At 47.5% G+C, this 14,719-nt stretch overlaps 6 protein-coding genes across 6 annotated transcripts, besides 14 other annotated features; all 6 read left to right on the forward strand.

Annotated features, from left to right (window-relative positions):
• Nucleotides 1-11,794: a sequence feature (heterozygous, Esmeraldo-like haplotype).
• Tc00.1047053508465.10 (aminotransferase, putative) lies at nt 63-1,376 on the forward strand (the record flags this gene model as incomplete). The annotated part of the gene is made up of 1 exon (XM_808852.1): nt 63-1,376. The coding sequence occupies one exon, from the start codon at nt 63-65 to the stop codon at nt 1,374-1,376; it is 1,314 nt and encodes a 437-aa protein (XP_813945.1).
• Nucleotides 1,467-1,492: a sequence feature (AT_rich).
• Nucleotides 1,589-1,609: a microsatellite.
• On the forward strand, nt 1,663-2,955 carry Tc00.1047053508465.20 (hypothetical protein, conserved; the record flags this gene model as incomplete). Its single annotated transcript, XM_808853.1, has 1 exon — nt 1,663-2,955. The coding sequence occupies one exon, from the start codon at nt 1,663-1,665 to the stop codon at nt 2,953-2,955; it is 1,293 nt and encodes a 430-aa protein (XP_813946.1).
• Nucleotides 3,348-4,967, forward strand: Tc00.1047053508465.30 (hypothetical protein, conserved; the record flags this gene model as incomplete). Its single annotated transcript, XM_808854.1, has 1 exon — nt 3,348-4,967. One exon carries the CDS (start codon nt 3,348-3,350, stop codon nt 4,965-4,967), a length of 1,620 nt encoding a protein of 539 aa, XP_813947.1.
• Nucleotides 5,256-5,285: a microsatellite.
• Nucleotides 5,294-5,326: a sequence feature (AT_rich).
• Nucleotides 5,587-5,633: a microsatellite.
• Nucleotides 5,901-7,631, forward strand: Tc00.1047053508465.40 (hypothetical protein, conserved; the record flags this gene model as incomplete). The annotated part of the gene is made up of 1 exon (XM_808855.1): nt 5,901-7,631. The coding sequence occupies one exon, from the start codon at nt 5,901-5,903 to the stop codon at nt 7,629-7,631; it is 1,731 nt and encodes a 576-aa protein (XP_813948.1).
• Nucleotides 7,770-7,860: a sequence feature (T-rich).
• Nucleotides 7,943-7,962: a microsatellite.
• Nucleotides 8,586-8,613: a microsatellite.
• Nucleotides 8,843-8,884: a microsatellite.
• Nucleotides 9,137-10,360, forward strand: Tc00.1047053508465.50 (hypothetical protein, conserved; the record flags this gene model as incomplete). The annotated part of the gene is made up of 1 exon (XM_808856.1): nt 9,137-10,360. One exon carries the CDS (start codon nt 9,137-9,139, stop codon nt 10,358-10,360), a length of 1,224 nt encoding a protein of 407 aa, XP_813949.1.
• Nucleotides 10,391-10,429: a microsatellite.
• Tc00.1047053508465.60 (hypothetical protein, conserved) lies at nt 10,839-14,621 on the forward strand (the record flags this gene model as incomplete). Its single annotated transcript, XM_808857.1, has 1 exon — nt 10,839-14,621. The coding sequence occupies one exon, from the start codon at nt 10,839-10,841 to the stop codon at nt 14,619-14,621; it is 3,783 nt and encodes a 1,260-aa protein (XP_813950.1).
• Nucleotides 11,795-12,161: a sequence feature (haploid, Esmeraldo-like haplotype).
• Nucleotides 12,162-12,725: a sequence feature (areas merged during assembly that could not be assigned to a particular haplotype. This can correspond to areas where the two haplotypes were merged or to regions with more than two copies in the genome that were merged during assembly.).
• Nucleotides 12,726-14,719: part of a sequence feature (heterozygous, Esmeraldo-like haplotype) that runs on past the window's edge.

The raw sequence follows: 14,719 nt of genomic DNA on the forward strand, positions 1-14,719 counted from the left end.
ACGGGCGTGTACGCAGACATATACGTGAGTAATTCGATAAGAAGTAGTGTACTTTGGAAGTCATGTGTAATGTTGAAGGACTTCCGCTCCGGCAGGGGAAGCCGCGGCCACTGCCATCAACCGACCCCTTGCCCATATATCTCGACTACAATGCCACCACACCGTTGTGTGACGAGGCGTGGGAAGCGATGGTAAGCGTGCGTAGTTCGTGGGGTAACCCGAGTTCATCCCACCCGTATGGTTTGGCGGCAAAGTTTGCCCTGGAGGAGGCACGGCGAAAGATCTCGGATGCCATACATGCCGAGACGCCTGAGTCCATTGTTTTTACGTCAGGGGGAACAGAAGCAAACAATCTTGCCATTATTGGCGGGACATCGGCTGTCCACGAACGAGACCCAACCCGCTTTCGTGTCATTGCAACTACCGTGGAGCACCCTGCTGTGGAGGAGGTGGTAAAATTCTTGCAACTTTCAAATCCGCTTCAAAAAGAGGAAAGTGGACTGGTGACACATCGGTTCCCTGTGGATGTGACTACCGGGTGTGTCAATCCCGATCAGTGGCGTCAACTACTTCTTCAGTTACCGGGGGGTCCTAGAAGTGTAGCACTCGTTTCCGTGATGCATGCAAACAACGAAATTGGTTCAGTCAATCCCATCCGTGAGCTCGTGCAGCTGGTAAAAGAGTTGTGTGGTGCGGAAGTTCTTTTTCACACAGATGCAGCACAGTCCATCGGAAAGGTGCCGGTAGACGTAAGTTCACTGCGGGTGGATTTTTTGTCCATTTGTTCCCACAAGTTTTATGGCCCCAAGGGAGTGGGTGCTCTGTATGTGAGGGAAGGAGTTCCTTTGCAGAATATTCTTTTTGGTGCGGGTCATGAACGTGGTATTCGTCCAGGCACAGAAAATGTGATGCAGATCACTGGGATGGCAGTGGCACTTCACATTGCATGCAACAATTTATCTGAAAATGCAAATAGAATGCAAGCAACACGCGATGAGTTACTACATGTCATTGAAGAGGAGTTGGTGAAAGTTGGAATGAGATACGTGGCGAATAGTGATATCCGGTATAGTCTACCGAATACACTTAATATCGCCCTGTACAAGGAGGATCGTGCTGGGCATCCCCGATACATATCGGCTCAGAGACTAATTTATTCGGTAGGTAACCAAGTCTGTATGTCTGCCGGATCCGCATGCCATTCCTCAGCCCAAGAAGTTGAAGTCTCTACCCCTCTGAAAAGCGTCGGTGTGGATCTGCCGCGCGCCATCGGAACGCTCCGCCTTTCGACAGGGCGAGGAACAAGCGTTGAGGAAGTTCGACGAGCAGCACGCATAATTGTGCGGCACGCTGCACAACAATTTGGCGATGTCTAATGTTGTCTCTATTTGAGAAGAGGGGTCGTGCTGCAGAATGATGCCCAAATGCATACGGCCATCACAGAGGAATGGAAGGGGAGATGAATCTTAAAAATAAAAATAAAAAAATAAAAGTTTTATCCTTCAACGGATGATACTTTGATTCCCGTGCCGTGATGTCTAATAAATAAGTAAATATATGTTTTACACGCTTATGTCTATTGTCTCCATATTTATTTATTTATTTATTTTTGCTTCTTCTGCCTGTGAGTTTTTTTTTTTTGTAGCTTTTCCATGCGGAGACATGAGTGTTGGCGGAGCCCCGTCAGACGGCGTTGGGGTGGTTTGGTGTGCCACCCAGCACCTCCCAGCAGGCACTGGATTCCCCTTCCTGCTGCAGGTGGAGGACGCTCAGTTGTGCGTTGACTACCCTGCAAAGCATCACCGCTGTTGTTGGACGCGCGCCATGTTGCAGCCAGTGTGGGAGAACTTTAGCGCCAGCCCCGTGGGAAGAAAAGATTTGAAGAAAGAAGAGAGTCCTTCCCAAGAACAATACCCACAAACGGATGCTTCTTCCTCTTCCTTTTTCTCACTTAGAACACGTCGAACTCTTGCGGAACTGTCGCAGTCTATTCAATTGCTATTTAAACGACAGCAACAAAAGCGACCACCATGTAGAAATGTGAATCGGTTGCGCTACATTCATCTTTTGCCTTCTGTTGTGCGCGTCGGGAAGGGCATTAAGGGGAAGTTGTCTCTGACGTTTTCCCTTCGACGCTGCGGGGACACAAAAGAAGCGAAGGTGTCGTTATTTCCAACTTTTATTGCTGTTGAAGTATTTGGTTTCATGACTTCTTTTGTAACGATAACCTTGTGTGAAGCTCGGCGACGTTCATCCCGTAAGACGACACTTTTGTTGTTGCAGAGTATAAGTCATGAGGGCAATGTGGCAAAGTACAGTGTCTTTAACGCGGATCTGCACCTCGATTCCCTCCAGTCATTCTCGTTGTTGCCTTTGCCATGTGAATTAACGTGGTCATTTAGGGTATATGCTGCCTGTTACAGTTCCATGGAAACACAAATTCGCCTTGAAGAACCCTTCATGCACCTCCGCGAATGGAAGTCTAGGACGACGCAAGAGGAACGTTTTGCCATTGTAAAACCAAGCATGGACCCAGAAATTACTTTCTCCATAGAGAAGCGAAATCGTGCAAATATGGAGCGTCGCATCCATGCTGCAATAGCTCAAATGGATGGTCCTGGGGAAATGGAAAGTTTGAATTCTCCATCGACTTCGTCCTCTTCACTTGTAAGAGCCACACTGTGTCACATCGCGACCGTGGAAACCTCTCGTGGCATCATGATAGAGCCATGCGTGCAGCCGGGGAATGGTACACTTGCGGCGGTGATGCCGAGAGACATTTCATGGCCGCTTCACCTCCTTGTTGCAGACGCGAGTGGCAAAACGTGGCGATCTCCTCCCATCGCCGGCTCTTCATCTTTGGAAAGGCTTGCCTGCGAGATGAATTATCTGGAGGGGCGGAGGAGTGCCGAGGATGGCAACGAGAATCCGGAGCCGAAAATAAAAGGGGAATGATTCATTATTTTCAAGCAGTTTTTTTTTCGTTTCAGTGTGTGTTTGTGTTTGTGTGTGCCCCCATTGACCCATTTTTGTGTTTGTTGTTTTGTAACTTCGTGCTGGATACCCCACTCCCTCCCGTTGCGGCTGCGGGCATAGTGGGGTAGCTTATCCCCCATTTGTTCTGCTTTGTTCTCGACACACGTACGCGCCCGAACCGTCCCTCTCTCTTCCTGTTGTGCGAAGCAAATTTGTAGGGCCAACGACGCGTGGGGCGGGTCGTTGGGGGTGAGAAGTGCCCTTCACGCAGGGGAAGAAATAATAGAGGGAAAAAAAATTTTGCTCCTGCTACGGGAAGCGCACAAAGCATAGTTGGCAGTAGCAATCATAGGCACGAAAAATAATAGAAGATGATGACGCATGAAAATCATTCGTTTTACTTTAGGTTGGCGGCATTATCAATGGTGCTGGTGAGTGAATCGATTTCTTCGACGCTAATTTTGCCTTTTGTCGGATTATTTGTTGCCCGCCTGCGGAACGTCACCCCCGATGAGGCCGGCTTCCTCTCTGGAATTCTTGTGTCAGTGTTTCAACTAGGACAAATCATCACGGGCAAGACCTGGGGAAGAATGAGCGATCGGTTTGGGCGTAAGCCCATGATCCAATTGGGTCTTTTCTTCAACGCCGTTATTGCCATTTTTTTTGGAGTTAGTCCAAGCATTGAGTTCTGCATCTTGATGCGCTTCCTTCACGGGTGTGCCAATGGCAATGTCCTTGTTGCCAAGACGGTCATTGCGGATATAACGGATCGGACGACCGAAAGCCTGGGTTTCTCTGCCATCACTCTCTTCTGGGGAGTGGGCTCTATCGTGGGGCCTACATTGGGTGGGCTGTTGTATGACCCAGTGAAGAATCCAAAGTTGAGCCATTTCCTCTTGACAGAAGATCCGGCATTAAACTTCTTTGTTGTTCATCCTGCGATACTTTCCATGTTGGTGACTGCTGCCTTTTCACTCTTGGCGTTAATGAGCACATGTCTATTTCTTCCTGAAACGAGCAAGAATACAGTGGATCCATTGCTATCTCTCTGTTTTAGCCGTCGCAATACCAGCGCAGTGGTTGTGGAGGAAAGCATTGAAGAAAAAAGCACACAAGAGATGGAGAGCCCCACATATCCTGGCATTTCTGAAGAAACGGATGGGCCCTCCGTTAGGGAAGATGTCCAACAAGGGAATCGGGGTTGTGGCGAAGCATTGTTTGTAGAGGAGGGTTCATCGTATCGAGCTATTCCTGTGGAGGGTGCGTCCACGGTGACAGGGATGCGCCAAAGAAAATTGGGGTTGACATTAGAGGGTAAGAACAATTGTGAAAATAAGCCACAGTCTAGTTTTGGCTACCGCGAAGCTCTAAAGTCATCAAACACGCAAAAAGTGTTGATCATGTACATGTGCATTGCCTCGACAGAGTTTGCCCTTTTGGAAGTTATCCCACTTTGGTCGATCGCCTCAGTTGAAAAGGGTGGTCTTGGCCTTTGTTCAGCCGATGTGGGTTGGTTAATGGGTGCGACCTCAGTCGTGTGTGTCTTTGCAAATATCAATTTTACTTCTTTATTGCGATGCGTGCAAAACCACCGAGTTATTTGGGATACCAGCGTCATACTGTGGGCCTTGGTCTCCGTGGCTACACCGTGTGCTATTTTTTTTCCCCGGCAATGGGTATTTACATGTGTTGCCGTTTTGAACGCCATCAGAGAGGTTGCACTGTCATGGAATTTTGCTTTAGTATATATCTTTATCGCTCGATCCTCGCCAGAGGAGCATTTGGGATCAATGAATGGAATTGCCCAGTCCCTTGGCTCCTTATCGCGTTTGCTGACTATGCTGGTGCTTCCTCCATTATTTGCATGGTCTCTTCAAGGCGCTCAATCTTTTCCTTTTAATCATCATTTTGTTTTTTGGCTGACCACATTACCACTTCTGGTGAGCTATGTTCTTTCGACGTACCTTGCACCAGTTGTATTGAGTGGTTAGCTGCGTAATAGAATTGGAGGTGAACGCGGTTTTTTGTTCTGTTGTCATACGAGCGGCATTTTATGGAAGTGCAATTCTTGTGATGTATTTATTTTTTCTTCTTCTTTTTCTTTTACTAGGGAGTTTGTGGGGAAGTTGGAGGACGATAAGAGCTCGTTAAACAAATATTTAAGGTGGATATTATTTTATTGTGTGTGCGTGCGTGGTTAGTTGTTTATTGGTGATTTTTCAGTGGGTTATGAATTGTACGTGCTGGAACCCCAGGAAAGCGATAATCTGATATTATTATTATTTGTTTGTTTGTTTGTTTGTTTGTTTTTGTTTTGTTTTTTTCATATTTATAAATATAAAAAAAAATTCTTTTGACTCATTCCATTTTTATACCTCTATCAATAAAACGAGTCCTACTGCACTCCACGAGGGGGGAAAGCCCGATTATCGTAGCAGCTGATTTGTAAACTAAGTGGTCTATGAGAGTGTATATGCGTGTTGGATAATTCCTGTCCAAAAGTGCCCGGGAACTATTGAGGAGGGCGCATTGGACCAAATTTTGATTGCCCCTCGTTGTAGTCTTGTCTCTTGTGGGAAGAAATGACAAGGCCTCATCCAGACGCAAATATTTTTTCTTGTTTTTGTGTTTTTTGTTTGTTTTTTGTTTTTGTTTTTTCTTGAAGGGATAAAGTGCCAGTGACACAGACACACAGACACAGTGAGAAAAAGTGAGAGCGAAGGGGGAACGGTGTCTGCTTATTTCTTATCAAAAAGGGTATCGAGAGGAGTTTATTGCGTGTGTCCTCTGGATACAGAAAAAAAGCCGTAACGAAAAGAAAGTGGAAGTGTTGTGGTGTGTGAACTGTCGAGTTATTTTTATGCTGCAAAACGCAGCAAACTTAATTGTAAAACTTTGCATATCTTCGCAAATATATTTTGAGGATGTTCCCTGCGGCAAAAAACGTAGAGACTCCTCTCCCTTTAAAGCAGATGTTTGCCCTCGCAGTGGTGTTACTCAACGAAAGTTTTAGCTCCACCATGCTCCTCCCATATGTGGGACTACTCATCGCCCATCTTAGGAATCGACCAGCCGAAGAATCGGGTTACCTGTCTGGGCTAATGATTGGTGTATTTATGTTTGGGCAGGTTGTGAGCGGGAAGTATTGGGGGTACCTGAGTGACAAGTACGGTCGTCGCGCACCTCTTCTTGTTGGTCTTCTGAGCAGTGGCTTTATGATGCTTGGGTTTGGTCTTGGGAAAACAGTATGGATGTGTATTCTGTTCCGCTTCTTGCATGGTCTTTTTAATGGCAATGTTCTTGTGGCTAAGACAGTGCTTGCTGATATTTTGGACGAAACAAATCAGGCGAAGGGATTTACTTTGGTCAGCCTGACGTACGGCTTTGGAACTCTCATTGGCCCCGCGGTGGGTGGCGTCCTCTACGACCCAGCAAACAGTAATATGATGCAGTGGGCCGGATTTAGCAAAGAAGGCATCTTTTCTCGCTTTCCGGGCTTACTTCCAGCAGTTGTGCTTTGTCTTTACATTAACCTGGGCGTGTTTGTGTGCATTGTGTTTCTGAAGGAGTCCAACCCGAAAGCTCAACCACTGCCACGGTGGTTAGCTGTTTTGATTCCGTGCTTTCGGGAAGCAAAGGAACCCGAATTAACTTTGAGTGGCGCCACTGATGTTGTTTTTGAGAAGATGGCAGATCTCAATGACTTTCAGGAGGACAATAAGAGCACGAAGAAGGTCGAAGAGCCGATGGTAATGAAAAGATCATTTCATGGGGATATGCGTCTGGGTTTGGAGCCAACAGAACTCGGAGAAAGAGGTTATAAACTGTCCATTATGGATGATATGGAGGAGTTGGAAATGGATTACGAGGAGGACGGGGAAAAAATGCAAGAAGAAGAAGATCATGATGCTGTGAGGGATCCCGAGGGTGTGGAGCCATTTGGATACAAGGAGGCTTTTCTACTCCCCATTACAAGAAATGTTTTGGTTCTTTACATGCTCCTTTCCGGCGCTGATATGGCATACGGGGAAACATTCCCATTATGGGCCATTGCCAACAATTCCGTTGGCGGACTTGAGTACAGCTCTGGTATTGTGGGTTTGTTTCTCTTGTCAAACAGTTTGCCATGTGTTGGGGCAAACCTTCTTTTTCACATTGCTTGTCGTGTCGCCGAAGATAAAATGGTTCTTTGGCAAATATCAATGTACGCCATGGCTTTTGGTGTGGGTTTGGTTCCATTTGCCGCCTATATTCCACCTGTTGGACAATTCATCATGATATTTATATGTGGCTTTTTGCGGCAGTGGTTTGCTGCCTGGGCGTATGGCCTGATCACGCTTTTTACCGCCCGTGTTGCTCCCCCTGCTTGTCTGGGGACTATGTATGGCATTAGCCAATCATGTGGCGCAGCGATGCGGTGTGTTATTCCAATTGTGGCTACGCCAATATTTGCGTGGTCCATATCCGGAAGTCACCCTCCACCGTTTAATCACATGTTTGTGTTTCTCATAGCAGCAGCCGTATTTGTTGTTGCGGCCGTTATTTCATTTGGCGTCACCATGGTGATACATTCTGCCAAAGAAATCGTCGTGGAGGAATCTGTCCTCCATGATTCGGGCGAAGAAGACACTCCCACCACTGAGCATCGCGAGTAGCTTTTATGGCAAAAAGGAGGGAAGCAGAAGGAAGGGAGCAACAAAAGGAGAATGGCAAGTCCCGCATTCCAAACATTGATAAGAATGTAATTCAGCAAATGAAACAAGTGAAGTTGAATAAATTATTAATATTACTTCTTTTGTTCTTGTTTTTTTTTTTTTTTTTTTTATGTTTTGGTTTGATTGTTTTGGTTTGATTGTTTTGGGTTTACTTTGTTTGTGTTTTTGTCCTTTGTGGAATTCTCGCCCGGGATCAAATGCAAATTTCTGTGTGTGTACGGTGGATGTGCCCGAAAAAGTCATTTAATTCTTTATTATTATTATTATTATTTTACGAGAATGCACCCATCCCACCCTAATCCAACCCCCCCCCCCCCCTCCTCCTCCTCCTCTGTCACTGGCGATTTATGTTTGTTGCGCACTCTGTTGTACTCGGCTTGCACTTATCACTAAGGCTTTGTTGCTTCTTTTTGCGGGGACGAACGGCTTTTTTCACTCTTCCCAGAAACCTGTGGATATATAATATGCGCACAGGTGAAAATAAATAAATAAGAAGGAGCGTCTTGTTTGAACACTCTATTTTTTTCTGCACGACCCGATTGTTATCTTCCGTGATATCGCAATGTGGATTTCAGCGAGCGCGGTTTTGTGGTTGTTGTTGTTTCTTCTGTTATCCCACCCATCCCCTGTTACTTTCCTCCACGAGGGGGGAGGAAGCCTGGCAGATGCGGGGGGACATAAATGAAGAATGCTGTTTTTTGCGTCCACAACAAGCTCGGTTTTTCGTAGACTGATGTATGAATCCATTTGTGTACGAGCGTTGGGCGGATCTCATCTGAATTGGGAGCCGTTGGGGAGGGCGCATTGAACCAAATTTTGATCGCCCCTCGTTGTAGTCTTGTCTCTTGTGGGAAGAAATGACAAGGCCTCATCCAGACGCAAATTTTGTTCACGTTTTTTTCTCTTTTTTTTTTTTTTTTTTGTCTCTATTTTCTCATATGATTACATTTAATATTATATTCGGTAACGTATTTAGATGAATCGCGGGAAACACATGAAGCTCTGAACAGGGGAAGGGGAGGGGAGGGAAGAGAAATATATATATAATTGTGAGTGCAGAAGGAGCAAGCGAGGAACGTTTCTTTTTGATGTTGTTGTTGTTTTTCTTTGCTTTGGGGGAGGGGAGTCTTCTATATATCTGTGTTGTTGTTTTTGTTGTTTTGTTTGTTTGTTTGTTTTTTGTTCCTGTTTGTGTCTGTGCGTGTGTGCTTTTGGTGCCTTTACGCCTCACGACACTCCGTTGAGTCTTCTTTCACCCCCCAACTCTCTGTGTGCATGGTGTTGAGGGCCGAAGGCCTTTTCCCTATCCTGCTTCTTTCCGTGAGGTGGCGGTGGTAGGAAGGAGAAAGAAGGAAGGAAAAAGGGGGAATTGATTGATAGAAAGAGAGAGAAACAAACGAAGAGCACTTGGTTGAGTGAGAGGGAAAAAAGGGGGCGAAAAAAAGATGCGAACGGGACAACACAGTTTTGGTGGTAGTATTGTCTCTTCAGGGGCGGTCATTGCAGTGTCCGCCGCTCTTCACGTATTTGCAACGCGGACTCTTTCAGCCGCTGTGGCTTGCTACGCTCCCGCTATTTCATGGGGATTTACATGTCTGTGCCTGCGGAAGGGAATGAGCTACACTTACGTGCTGATTTTTACGTTACATTTGGTTCTTGCATCCGTATGTTACTGGAAATTTGGCAGCTCAAATGCCATTTTAAATCGTAGCCTTCTTTATCCGTTGGCGGGATCAACGATGGCGTTGCTCTGTACCTCCCAGCTGCCTCGTGTACCGAATTCTGGCATGATTGGGGTGGCACTTCTTCAGGGATGGTCCACGCTTGGAGGGGTTCTGATGTTTCTGATATTCCCAGCAACTGTTCTTAGCAGCATTGAGCCGCAGGATTTGCGTGAAAGCCGTTTGACAAAATTTATGCATCAAACGGATGGAAAACATGTGGAGTCACTCACCGTCCCGTCAAAGCATGGCGTTAACTTGGACGTTTTATTGGTTAAGAGAGAGGAGGATATAGATCGTTGGATAATTTACTTCGGCGGAAATGCAGAGATGATGGAAGACAGTGCGGAGGATATGTCCAGCCTCACGCAGATAGTTGTGGCAAACTGGGTTTTCTACAATCCGCGGGGGGTTGGGCGCAGCAGTGGATATGTAGCAGAGGTACGGGACCTTATTGACGACGCAGTCACTGTTGTCCAGCACATCTCCGCACGGTATTTGATTCCCCACAAGAAGCTTTTGCTTTGGGGACATAGCATTGGGGGAGGTATTGCGGCAGCCGTGGCGCGGCGTGAATGTATGGAGTGCCCCCTTGTCTTGGATCGAACCTTTTCACGTCTCTCCGATGCGGCCGTTAAGTTTTCACCCCTTTGCCCAGCCCTGACAAGGCTTTTGATTCGAAACACGATTGGGGATCTTGATGTGGTTGCGGATTTTAAAGCAGCAGCGAAGAACAAGAAGTTGGTGATTTATCATCGCATGGATGAAGTCATCGCGTACGACGTCGCTTCGTTGGGTCGCAAGGATGCTCTTAGTGAGATGCATGTGAATGAAAGTATGGTGGTGGAACTGCGTAGTACACGTGTGCAGTCGCCCCATAACAGCCTTCTTTCGGCGTTTGAGGAAAGGATGAAATTGTGTCGCTGCGTTAACGCGCTGTTTTCCTGAGGAGCATAACGAAATCTGCCTGCTTTTTCTTATATATATATATATATATATATATATATATTTATTTATTTGTGGTTCTTCCAGGGAGTCTTCTTGGTCCCAGCAGGTTTCATCGTCCGTAGGAAACGAGAGGACCCATTGGGTGCGCCACCGATTATGTTTCCAGAAGAACAAACTGAGGCGACTGCTGTTCGGCTTCCATCTTGTTGATGTTGTTATTTTTCTCCTGCCTCTACTTCTGCTCTCTTGAGAAGACCCTTTTGTTCTTCTGCTTCTTCTACACACACACACACTTGTCTCTTCCTTGCTGCTTTGGCTGGTTGAAGCGTTTAAAGAAAAAAAAAAAAACATTTGGGGGGGGTAAACGACGGCATTTGCGCCTTGTCCAGTAGCTGCCTCTGTGGGTGAGTGCTGTTCAAACCCCAGCATCTTTAAGGCACTACACGTAATTGCAGGGAGGGACGAGAGATAGAAGGAAATGACGGTTGTGAGTCAACAGGAGGAGTCTCCACGGCAGTCTGACGAGACGGCAAGTGGCGATGGCGTGGATGTGCGCAACGCCCAGCCAGACCTGGAGGGGGCATTTAAGGAGGTGGTGACGCGTTCCCTGGACGAGATTCTTCAGAAGCGGCCGAAGGACCCTATTCGGCTCCTTGCCGATCGTCTGTTGGAAAAGAGTGACAGCCACGAAGTTGAACAACACGAGTGCCTGGTGGGAAACGCCATCCGTTGCACACTGAAAAAGGCATGCACGCGCAAAAAGGGGGCAGATTTGTGTCAAGTCCCTGGTCTGCCGTTGCTTCAACTCACTGTACCCACCGCCTTCGAGCTTGATGCAGCGCTGCGACACCTTGAGACACTCACACCTTCCAACGCGAGGGTTATCATATTTGTTGAGCCGCCCAACCCACCAACGGATCTTTTCTTTGTGAAGGGCGTGCCGTACTTTACGGATATCACGGAAAAACTTCTTCTTCAGCGCCGCCGTGGGGCAACAGATGACATATTGCTCGGTGAAGGTGACGATGAGCGTGTGGGATCCTCTAAAAAAATGACATCTCTTCTTCAAAAGGCGCTTCTTTTGGACGTCAAGACCCTGCAGGAGGAGTTGGCCGATTTAGCCACTCCCCTCTCACGATTCTGCATCGTTCAGTTACCAGAGGTCCAGAGTAACTTTTTGGAGGTGTTTGATATTATTGATAAAGCCTTTGGCGTGCGGAAGCACTACTGGAATGTACGGACCACCGCTCCTGCAGAGGTTCCCTCTGCTCTTCTTGCGTCGTTTAACCCAAGGATGTCTAACATGACCTTTTCGAGAATCATCGCGGCCATATTACCCTTATATGAACAACTGCAGCGCCGCAAGATTGCGGCCACGCTGGAGAGGAATAAGGCACGTGTTCAGCAGCTGAACTATAGCTACATTACACAGTACTGGACAGAGGTGTTGCAGCGGCGGGACAAAAGGGATCAAGAGCGAGCAAAGTTAAACGCATTGTCCCCGCAAGGTAAAGCACCCAATCAAGCAATTTCTTCAAGGGCAAAGAGTTCACCGGGCAGAAAGAGGAGAAAGCAACCCAATGCACTCTGTATGTCACGCAACCAGAGGCGTGAAAATGAAGATGCCACGTTCCTTCGCGTATCGCAGCGGCTGCAGTCTCAGGCGGCAACACGTATTCAGGCACTTTACCGAGGCTACCGATGTAGAATAACAATGGTCAAATTGCGTTCACAACGAGAGATGGTTCCCGATACGGCATGCTGGGTGGAGAATATACCAACCTCGCTACCAGTACTTCTTCAGCGGTGTTTGGAGCGTCTCAGCGTGTCACATGGGGAGCTATTTGGAAATTATGTAGTCTCATGCCCACCTTCGCCGCGATGTGTCACTATTCTGAAGCCATTACGCAGGGTGCTCAAAAAACAAGAGGAAGATGATGTGGATAGTGAGACCGAATCGTGGGAAGAGGAGACGGTCATTTTGCCATTAAAACGACAAACAAAACCCATTCCACACTTCAATGCCCTCCGACGTCTTATGGAATGCGAGCTTCTTGGCAGGTGCAATACTATTGACTATGCCACTTCTATCCAGCAGGACTGCAGCGGTCTCTCGGTGCTGCAAAGACATGCGTACGACTGTTACAAATCATTGGTGCTAAATCTGATGCACATTGCCTTTTTGGAATTATATTACCGTGAAAGGTTACCTGCGGTTGTGGCGACGTTCCCCGAGTACATGTACCGCTTCCACAGGGAAGTATTTGGTTGGCTATCGGCACCACATCTCTTTTCCCGCATGGCTCTTCGAGTCTTGGGCGGGGATGCACCTCTGCTCCCTATTCTCTGTGAGAGAAAAGTGATGGAAACAGAACGCGTATTACTCACGGGGGCTTCTAGAAGAGGAAGCGCTTTTGAGTTTTCATCCCAATGCCAATCTGAAAAACAGGAATTGCCCTCTCAAGATGATCAAAGTTCAGAAGAGATGAGCCTGCCGGTCCTCTCGATGGCGTTGGGAGGATTTGCTAGTGAGTGGACTTGCCAGGGTGTGCACGCAACGCCGGCCTTCCCTACAGAGGTCGTATGGGAAATGACCTTACGTGAAGTATCCCTCACCTCTCAAGAAGGTAAAGTTGCATGGTGGAGCCTTCCGCCTTATCCTGCCGTTTACCTCAACGGGGAGGCGTTGGTGCTGGTTCCGCGGCACGAGCTGCAGGAAGTGCATGGTCGACCTCGGTTTGACGATTATGTCGTCCCCATTGAGGAGGCGACAAAGGAGTCTCCGGTTCTTCCGCAAACCTTATTTGACAACGCGGCGGTGGAAAATTCACGTGCGGAACGTTCCCGATGCGGCTACAGTGGAGTAATTGATGGTCTCTCCACAACCAATTTTGAGGGAAAGTCTCCTGTAGAGGCCATGACACGTGAAGATCCACCCGTATTGGATGAGGTATCGTGTTTTTCCACTTTTGGACTCTCACTTCGGGGGGAAGACTTCCATCTGGCGCGCCTGATTAACCGAGAGAGAAAACTTCACCCCTTGGGAAATTTAAAGCTGTACTCAACAGTGAATCTGGCAGGTCCATACGGGATCCCCATGGCTCATGCTAGCCAACAACCGTTCGTGTTGGCCCAACAAAGTGATATACGAAAGCTAGATGAATCTTTCTTGCATGAAAGTATTTACTTGGCTGGTGTATCGAGCTCCATAAGTCGATCAAATCGACGCTTTCGCTCGCGGCAACGTGGGTCGTGGTGCAAAACACTAGAAGCCGTCAAGAAAAATTTTTTCTCCTCTGAGAAGCTTCAGGCCTCATGGGAAACCTCCAAATATGCTCTATCCAAAAGAAACTTTCTGGTCTCTCCAGAAGTTACCAGTAGGCCCCGCCGTGAAGCCCCGACAAACCCCAATTCTTTAATTGAGGCAGAGACTGTGGATGTTATGGCGCGCAGGCTGGCCCAGCGTGTGCTTAAGGGAGCGGATTTTGTGCATGAAAGACCCTGGATTACACCTGTCTGCGGCCGGGCGTGGGTGTTGGTGTTTGAGCAGTTTGCCTCCAAATGTTACTCTCAAATGTGTGAAGGGTATTCCATCGTCATTTCGATGGGCGATCCATTTCAGGTGATGCTCTTTAACGCTGTCTGTCTGCTAAAATATGCCAGGCAGTCAAAGGGGAGGAATTCAGAGGAAGCCATTGAATCTTCGACGTTTGGCGCTTCTTCACATGATCATGCGGCTTCGCCTTCTTTCTCCCTGCTGTCGGACGAAACGGCCTCATGCCTCGCGTTCATGGATGGATTCTACGAGTGCGTGAGTGGGCTCCTGAAGCAAAGCGATGTCTCCGTCCCGGAGGTGGTGTATGTGGTGCATAAAATTATGCATGAAAATTCTCCGGGTGGCATGATTTTCTTGAATGAAATTCCTGCGCTCATGAAGAGTGCAGAGCGGGAGACGGATCCCCGCCTGTTGGTGGATGGCATACTTGCCATTGTGCAGCGTATTGAACTGTATTGCTGGTTGGTTCTCTTCCAGGCATTTTTGGCGTCACTTGCGGCAGAAGGTGTCGTTGACGAACGAGGCGATGTGGTACTTTCTTCCTTCTCCGCGTTTGTTGATGACACTGCCCTTATGACATGGATGGAGCAATTTGACCCATGGAAAAACACCCCGGGGAAGTCTCCTGATCCGTTTCACCTGCGCTACAGCAATGGATTGCGCCGCTGGGATGATCGCAACTACATCTTCTCTGGTGCTCTTTGATAAATTGTATCATGTTGTAGGAATTGCAATGTAAATAATGAAATTCCGATGATGTATGAAACGCGATGTGACTGAATTGTCAATATTCCCCTTCCGCT

Source organism: Trypanosoma cruzi, genomic scaffold, assembly GCF_000209065.1.
Source record: "Trypanosoma cruzi strain CL Brener 1047053516851 genomic scaffold, whole genome shotgun sequence".
Classification (NCBI taxonomy): domain Eukaryota; phylum Euglenozoa; class Kinetoplastea; order Trypanosomatida; family Trypanosomatidae; genus Trypanosoma; species Trypanosoma cruzi.